The sequence below is a fragment of the Stylophora pistillata genome, unplaced genomic scaffold (assembly GCF_964205215.1).
Source record: "Stylophora pistillata unplaced genomic scaffold, jaStyPist1.2 SCAFFOLD_550, whole genome shotgun sequence".
Classification (NCBI taxonomy): domain Eukaryota; kingdom Metazoa; phylum Cnidaria; class Anthozoa; order Scleractinia; family Pocilloporidae; genus Stylophora; species Stylophora pistillata.
In genome coordinates this window covers 54,164-63,065 of record NW_028290800.1, presented here as the reverse complement: position 1 = coordinate 63,065, position 8,902 = coordinate 54,164, and the positions used below count along the sequence as shown (strand labels likewise).

Here is an 8,902-nt window from a genome sequence, read left to right as displayed (position 1 = left end):
TCTCAAATTTAGTTGATCTTTTAATTTGAATATCCTAGTTTTTCAAACAAACGGGAAACAACTACACTCTTTCCCAGTCCTCTCAGGTTTCTGCAATGGGCTATGCGGACTGGTAGGGTGACCACTTAAAACTGGTTGACTGTTAAATACAGGTTTCACAGAATAGGGGTACTGTAAAAAATGATAACAAACATCATTTATGCTATAAGTGACCATGAAATGTACAAAACCTTACTTAAAAAATGCTGCTAACATCTATTTCAGGGGAGGTAAGCGTCGATGTAATTTTACTTGAAAGATTATTCTCAGTTTTTTTTTTAGTGGTTCTGTACTTAGTGACCATTCAATACAGGTGAAGGACAATACAAACATGGTGTTGGAACTCAGTCAAGGGTGACCATGACTGCTTATTAGCAGTGACTGTTCAATAGAAGTGAAAAGTACAGTGAAATTTTGGTACTTTTGTACCATGGCCAGAAATCCGAGACAGCCAGCGGTTTGAAATGGGGGCGCACAAATCCAGGCAAATTCTTACTGCACATGCGCTCTACTATCCGATTACGGTGTGTAGAATGATTCATGCATAATGGTGGACGGAGTGAGAAGTTCAAGCCGAAATACCCGCGGTTTGTTTCGGAAAATGCAGAAAATGTCCTCTGCTGATCTTGTATGGGGACATCAGAATCTCTAGAAAAAGAAAACTACTGCCTCCAAGGACTATTTTCCCGTTGAGAGGCTCGTGTTGAAGAGGACCTCACGATCGACGCTGAGTAAATAATTATTATCTTAGCCTTGTGGTGTTATTATATTATCCTTGTGGTGCATATTTAAAGCCTTTTACCTTCCATTTCCAGGCCCAATATTTAATCAAGTGGAAAGGCTTTAGCGCCTTCTTTAATAGTTGGGAGGATGAAGAAAACCTCACTACCGATCTAATCAGGTATTTTGCTTCTTATCTTTACAGAGAACATACAATATTTCATACTGTAATGTAAGTAAGAAGACAAAAATGCACTCAGAAACTGCAAGTTTATTATAAGCTAGTATTGATTCCAGAAATAGTAATTTCTCATATCTGCCCTTTGTAATAATTTTTATATCACTCTACAATAACGATGTAGTATTGCAACATTGTTTATTTATAATGAATAAGGGCTGTGAAACCCTGTTAACTTATCCTGGTTTTCTTTTTCTTTCTCTTACAACAGATCCTACAACAAGCCAAACATAAGCCAGGAAAGGCTTATTCAAAACATTGATGCCCTTAGGGTATCAATTCTTGTAAAATTGAAAAATAAAAATAGGGGCAATTTTATTTTAGATTTTAATTATGATTGTTTTAGGTTTTTGTTTCATGGAAAGGGGAGGGAAGCTAGGCAGAAGGGGTATATTTTATTAGAAAAAACTGATTTTGATAGGTGCAAATTTCCTGAAAACTGGGATGTTGTGTGTGACAGTAATGGGGATGGGGTTCGGGTAAAATATCCTGTTAAAGTGAGGCTATTTCTTTCTAAGTCACCTAAAACCTTTTCTGTAGTTCAGGGAAAGCTTCAAGAAGATCAACGAATGCTCATTGAGAAGCTTTCCCTGGACTTCAGCCTACAGCCATGTACCTTTGTACCATAGGTTAGTGCTTTTTAATTCAACCCTTTTCCCCAATTACTATTTGTTCGAATTTTTCTTTTTTTTTTTTTGGGGGGGGGGGGGGGTAATTGAAAGGAGACCAGCAGAAGTCACAATTATTGAATGTGTTGTATACTTGATCCTTTGGCCTTTGTTTTTCTCTTGTTTGCATTATATTCTTTTGTTTGTTGTAGTCCTTTGTTTTTTTTAATTTTTTACTTTTTGTTGTTTGGCACTCCTTTAACCCTTTTTTGAAGTTAACCATTGGGAGTAAAAGGGTTCTCTAGAATCAATGGCAATTCAAAGCAGACACTTATGGAAGGTTGATAGACTTTCTTTCATTTTAGGTTAGTTTCTTTGCTATAATTTACAAATGTAGTTATTACACATGATGTTTATTGACCAGTACCAAAGAATGGTCCACTATGTCTTGCTGAAAGTTAGTTTTCTTCTCAAGATTCTATCAGGCAAAGTTATCATTTTTTTTTAGTAACTTCCAGAGTGTCTGCTTTGGATTGACAGCTTATTATATTTAAACTGTCTTACATTTTTAAACTCTCTGTAGTGTAAAAGCTTTTGAATTTTTGATAGTTTCATGAGCTGCCATTGCACTGAGCTGACTGTCTTGGATGTGTACTTTCTTGTGCACAAATTTCCTTTAGTTGTTTAATGAGTTCAGCTTTTTTTTTATGACTGAATCCTTTGCCATTTTTCTGCTTAAGTTCATTTTTTAATTCCTTTACTGACATTTTTTCAAAGTCAGGTTCGGTTAGGCTTGTGGGCTGAGAAGTATGCAATTCAGGGTCAGCTTCACTTGATTGTTGATTACCATGGCTCTTGCGTTTGTTTTGTCTTTTTTCTCTGATTTCCTCATCCCAATAAGTGGGTTTTCTTTTAACGTATGAGCGCACCTCCCTCTCACGACTGTGTAACACCTATTGCCTATGCTCTTGTCGCAGGACATCCCCGGCTGAATCCCATTTGTTAGATTTTCGGAGGATCACACTACGTGCCACATCATTGTTTCTCTCCACCCCTTGGCCTGTGAAGATTTTGACATTTTTGTACTTTTCTAAAAATTTGGGAATGTGGGCAACCATGATGTGCATATAAGGTGTGATTCTGCTTCGCTCGTAGCCCTCCCTTTTGCCATTGAGCTCGAGAAAATTGCTGATCCACCCCTTAGCTTGAGAGAAGAAAGCATTGAGCTCTTTGTCTGGAGCCCAGTTGTTTACAATTCGATAGAGATTTCCAAACCCTTTCCAAACCTTAACAACTGCATCTGAAGTTTGGGGGTGCAAGCAGCTTTTCAACTTGTCTGGCAGTGCCTCTAACATAATTCTATTGTCAGTTCCTAAGAGACTAGTCCAGTCATATTTTCCGCTTGCCTTACCATCAGCATTTTTTTGCTCCCACACATCAAAAGAAATCGCACAAGATCTTATTACTTGAATTAGTTTCTTCAAGTGAAGACCTTGTGGCTCTCCTTTTTTTCGATTTAAGTCATCATCCTTATCCCAGTTGAGACATTCTGTAATGATGTTATCTGTTAAAATGTCGGTCACTCTTAGCATCAAGTGGAGCTCATCAACCACTGTGGTCTAGTTCTATGTTAAGCAGTGGCTTTTTGTCACAGCAATAATTATCTTTAGAAAGAGAGGACATTTTGCTGATTTCCTTAAGGGATCTTGCAAGTGGTGGCATGTTGTAGGTAGAGTAGTTTTCTCCTATGTTCCATCGCTCAGATTTATGAATTTTACACCAGGCACAAGCATAATTTGAGGTGGCACCTTTGAGCCCTAGCATAAGTAAAATAAATTTATAATAACCTCCTAAAAAGAATTCAGTGTTTACTACTTTTTCATGAAATACAAGTTTCCCAGAGGCAACCAGTTGATTGATTTCCTCAAAGATCCCTCCGAATGACTCCTTTAGTGTCTGGTACCCTTCAGAGGCATTCACAACAGCAATTGTCCTATTTCCTTTGGCAGACATAACAGACTGTTCAGTTTGAAGAATCGAGAAAGAAAGAAGAATAAAATTGGAATTCCTTGTCATGCGTGCTCCATCGCCATTAACTTTAATTTGTATTTTGTCATCTGTACTAAATGATGGATTTTGCTGCAGGTAATGCTGGACATGTTCCTTTAATAAATCTCCCACTGAACTTACTTTAGCTCCAATGTGTTTCCCTTGGAGTGGATCAATGTGGCACATTTTGTTTAGGTCATCTCGGCATTGTTTTACCAGATAAGATCTAGGGAGACCACCAAATGTCATTGTTAATTCATGGTAAAAGGCATCTTCCACACAGAATTTATCAAGCAAGAAAAGAATTTGTTCAATCTTTTCCTTATCTTGCTCTGGCAAGTTGCTATATTTAGAACCTGCACCATTTTGTCCAGATTCCTGAGAAAAATGCAAGTTGTGAATACCACCTGTGTCCAATTCCTTTACATTTAGGCTATCTAAATCTAGCCCAAAAGATTTGGAAAACCATTAAGCTGTCTCAGCTCTTGAGAGGAAGCATTTAAGGGTTCTTGCCTTCTGTTTTGCCTCTGAAACTTGTTTTCCTTTGTAAGTAGAGAAGCCTGTTGCCTCCTCTAAAACTGCAAGATAGTGCTCCAGTTCTCTATTTGATTTCTGGACCTCCCCTATGACCCTCTTGCTGTCAGTTAATGAGACACTCAGTTGTTCATATATTTCTTTTGTTTCCTCTTCCAAATCCTTGTGCTTGGCTTTCCATTCGTTAAGTTCATCTCTCATTGACTCCATTTCTTCATGAACTTCTCTGACTGATTTCACTTGCCCCTCGCACACGTGAAATTTTTTAATTCTTTCATCCAAGTCCTTTCTGGCTCTACCTTTGGTTTTCTTATACAGTTGTACAACTGTACTGGCAAGTTTAGACAAATGAACACTGATTTCACTGCGTATCAATTCATCATCTGTAAAAGCAAAAAAGCCACGAGGAATGCAATGTTCCAGCAGATCCACGTAATCGATTTTGTGTGTAATTTCAGTTGAGCCGGCCTGTTCGTCTTCACTTCCGGCAGGAAAATTTTGACAGGAAGTGCCCTCAGCACACGAAGTTGCGATCATTTTGTGCCACTCTTTTAACAGTGGAAAGGGTATATCCAGGGCAAAAATTATCTCATTCACGTCAGCTTTCGCTGCATAACGAATTTCTGGCTGGTTAATCACGATTTTGCGTTTAGAATTTAAAGAGCATTCACTGAATTCGTCCGACATTTTGACTTGCAAAATAGTGATGTAATTTATTACTCTTAATATGCTTAACTTACCAGTCCCTGGGCTCTATTAACAAGGGGAGGTTACAAAGCATAGAATGAAGATTCATGGATGTAACATGGACGACTTTGCGAGATCAAAACTATGAATTTACGAGTCCAAAGCGTGGCTCATGGCTGTCTTCCTCTGGCCCTTTAAATCGCTCTTTTTGAAGCATTGTCATCGACAGTATTTTCCCTGATTTTCAACGTCTTTTGGAACCGGTTTAATGATAAGGAAACACTTCAATTTTAAACTAAAAGTGAAGTTTCAGGTGTAAACAAAGCAAGCGGATTTTTGGAAGGATACCAAAACCCTCATGAGACCAGTTGATATTTTTGCGAAAATGGGAACTCGGCGAGATAATAGAGAGGACATATGGCGGATTTCAAGCATTTTTGCGCTGAGAAAGATCGGATTTGGGAACCGGTTTAACCACCACGAAAATATTAACAACGTGATTCCTCAGGTTGTACGAGATGTTAACTTTGTTTTAAGATTTTTGGACCTTGGGCTGAAGCTTCCAAAGGGATGTAATAACGGAGAATAAACCGAGGTAACTCAAAATCTCACTGTTTCCTTTGTAACGGCTTGAATTACGCGTTTGTATTCTAAGATTGTATTCGGTATCAATGCACCTGCTCGGCGGACATACTGTCTCGGATTTCTGGCCATGCCAAATTTGGTCGATTCATACCCAGTTTGAGATACTTCTTATCTGAATCGCTAGTCATCCAAATATACATTCATTCAAAACACCTTGTACAGGGGCATGAATATGTGTTGATTGTTGCAAATGACAAGTTAGCATAGTCAAGGGAGAAAGGTACATGCAAAATTCTGTTTAACGATTAACATGTAACTTCACCCTGTAATATCCATACATTAAACAGTTAATAGCGATGAAGGTGCGCTCTGATTGGCTAGTCACCCCAAATATCCTTTGCTATTTTCCTCCAAGCAACTCGGGAAAATGGCGTCCCGGTTTGCATCTATGAAAAGCAAAGAAATCACTCAAAGTAATTTTTGGAGATGTGTATTATCTTGCTCTTTTACCATATACTAAAAGCACACACAACCCACAATTCCTCTATTTGCTCCGACGAAGGGCTAACGCTCGAAACATCAGCTTTTGTAATCGTTACGGTGGCCAATTTACCATTTCAACTTTGTTCATATATCCAAATTATTTAGTATATACTAAAACAACCATTCACCTCAGTGTTGGTGGTTAGTGGTTGATATTTACCTTGCTGCTTTGCAGCTCAGTAAATATCCACCACTAAGCACCTCCACATTGGTGAATAGTTTTTAATTATCCTGCAAAGACTCAAACTTAACAGGCAGAAGTTGTAACCTTGATCTAGCACTAAATATTTGTAACTAATTTACAAGGAAATGTATAGCAGGTGGAGGGAAGAATTGACAATCAGATCTTTGGAGTTAGGGGTTAGTTAGGATTTTCCAAATAAAAACACTACATTATTGCTGAGCTGTGGGAACAAAACAACTGGCAACCGGTATTCCCCTCTGGAATTAATTGGTTCAAAATCTATTAATTCACTTATTATGATATTCCTTTTCCTTTTTTTTTTTTTTTGAGGGAGTGGGGGAGTGAGGTGGTCAAGCCATTAATGCCACTATTTTTTCTTTTAATTTGGGAAATATTTTGGCTGGCATAATTTAGATATATCAACAAAGTTGAAATGGTAAATTGGCTGGCAGTTGCATACAACTGGCTTAAAATCAGACTGGGGATGGATAGGAATTAGATCCAAAATGAAAGTAAGCAGTAATAAAAATGCTTAGAAATGTATTTTGTTGGACTATTTTGAAAGAAAAAACTTTCAATTCAGTTGGTTACACTTTCTAGAACCACAATTAAAGGTTTCATCAGTTGTCAACTTTATGTAAGTTATACTTTCAAAGGTTACACAAAGTCATCCACCTTCCATGGTTAAACTTAAAAAAACTAATTGTTACCACTAATTGCTAAGTTATGAGTTTGAATGACTCAAACAGGAACTGAAAAAATAGTCCTTCAATCTACTAAAATTCTTTAACAACAATTAGAAGAATAGAATTCATTTGTAAGGCAGAAACAATGTTTCTTCTGTTTCTGGGATGTAAATATGTCTAAAGAACCCTGGTCATTCATGTTCTGGTATCAGCCTCTCGCTTTCAAAGAGTTCGTTGTTTCTCGCTTGTTCAAATTTTCTGTGGGTAACGATGTGTGCTGTTATATTTTCAGACTCCGGCTCACGATCTTTACCACGAACAATTCTTTGTGCCCTTCCAATGAACTGCACAAACTTCACAGTGGAGACAATCCTCGTCATTATGGCGGCTATGCTTATTGGTGGGTGATCAAAACCCTCAAGAAGCATAGACACCACAACCACAAGCTTTATTCGGTTTGCTCGAATTGCTGTCATAATCGCTCGTCTTGTATGCTCTGACATTTTTGAATAGTACACGGTTATTTGTTCACGAGGACATTTCCAAATTTTATGGGCTGCATTTACCACGCGGACTGCTTCTGCAGTATCCTTCGTAATAGCGATGGCCATGTGTGGGGTACGATCAGGTAGAGGATGGTTTTCGTCTCTTTCTTCCTGAATTGCATGTACTGTCCGAAGGATTCCTCTGTAGATTTTGTCGAGGTCATTGCAGATCTCATCCTCAGGGTGGGTCTTATCGTCACCGTTGACCTCATCGAAGTCAGTACGACGTATGATTCTCTGAGCCCGTGCCTCTTCAAGTGACAGGTGATATATGATCTTCCCTTCTCCCTCCTTTAGGACAAGGTCCCCATCACCTCTGAAAGGAGTTGCAGTGAAAAAGACTACCATTGCACGGTCCTTGAAGTGGTTCACGATTCGACGCCATGTTTTAGCGGGGTGATGATGCGCTTCATCGACGATGATAAGTCGAAATAGGTTGTCAGGTAAACATTCTTCCCAGTCTTTCCCTAGAAACTTCTGGGCGTTAGCGATTAGAATCTCGTTTCCTTTTAATATGTTGGGTTGCGTGACCTCGAATGTTTCCTGGATCTTCTTTCCTACTGGAAGGACTCCTCGAGCATGCTCTTTGGGCACTATCCCTCTTCGCAGCAGAAAGTTATCCTCATGTTCTCCTTCCCGCACCCGCAGCAAAGATCCCTCTAGTTGCTTTGCAATCTCCAGATCTGGCGCAATAACCAGCACGGGCTTATCAAATGGATGAAGTGGACTTCCGTACGGAGGAGCACCATCCTCGGGGGGTGGAGTTAACCCAGTTTTGCCTAAAAAGTACGGTAGACAACTTATCACATCGCTTTTACCAGATCCTGTCGGCATGGAAATCATAGCAGTTAGCCCCACAGGGTTTTGATGGAAGAATTCTTCGAGACTTTTAAGAGCATCAGCCTGAGGAGGAAGAAGCTTTCCGATTGACTCTCTTTCAGTATCAAAACTGTGAAAGTTGAATTTTTCCAGACGATAGGCAAACGGCATTTTGATAGACCTGAGGATATGTTTAACTGCACAGGGTGTTCTCTGGAAGGCAAATGAAAAGCGGAAGACAGCGAAGAGATCGTGCATGCTATTTCGATGCGGTTGAGGTAGAATGCTTCACATCAACGTCATTTACCGTATAAGGGCACTGAAATGGCATATGGTATTTTGAGGACTGGACTGGACTGGACTGGACAAGTAAAACGAGGACTAGTATAGCGCGGACTAGTAAAACGTGGACTAGTAAAACGTGGACTAGTAAAACGCGGACTAGTAAAACGCGGACTAGTAAAACGCTGACTAGTAAAGCGCGGACTGGTAAAACGAGGACTAGTAAAACGAGGACTAGTAAAACGAGGACTAGGAAAACGAGGACTAGTAAAACGAGGACTAGTAAAACGAGGACTAGTAAAACGAGGACCAGTAAAACGAGGACTAGTAAAACGAGGACTAGTAAAACGAGGACTAGTAAAACGAGGACTAGTAAAACGCGG

General features: G+C 39.2%; 1 protein-coding gene and 2 pseudogenes across 2 annotated transcripts; 1 reads left to right on the top strand and 2 right to left on the bottom strand.

Annotated features, from left to right (window-relative positions):
- The first annotated feature begins 474 nt into the window (after window positions 1-474).
- Window positions 475-2,316, top strand: LOC148715967 (uncharacterized; annotated as a pseudogene). The gene is made up of 2 exons (XR_015995733.1): window positions 475-940; window positions 1,209-2,316. The product of XR_015995733.1 is annotated as an uncharacterized LOC148715967 (transcript).
- Window positions 1,117-4,875, bottom strand: LOC148715966 (uncharacterized; annotated as a pseudogene).
- Window positions 4,876-6,710: 1,835 nt separating this feature from the next.
- LOC148715965 (uncharacterized) lies at window positions 6,711-8,507 on the bottom strand. The gene has a single exon (XM_088746208.1). It carries the CDS (start codon window positions 8,493-8,495, stop codon window positions 7,065-7,067), a length of 1,431 nt encoding a protein of 476 aa, XP_088602334.1. The 5' UTR covers window positions 8,496-8,507; the 3' UTR covers window positions 6,711-7,064.
- Between the last annotated feature and the right edge of the window lie 395 nt (window positions 8,508-8,902).

Coding starts and splice junctions, on each gene's coding strand:
- LOC148715965 (XM_088746208.1), bottom strand. CDS start 8,495: ATGCACGATCTCTTCGCTGTCTTCCGCTTTTCATTTGCCTTCCAGAGA.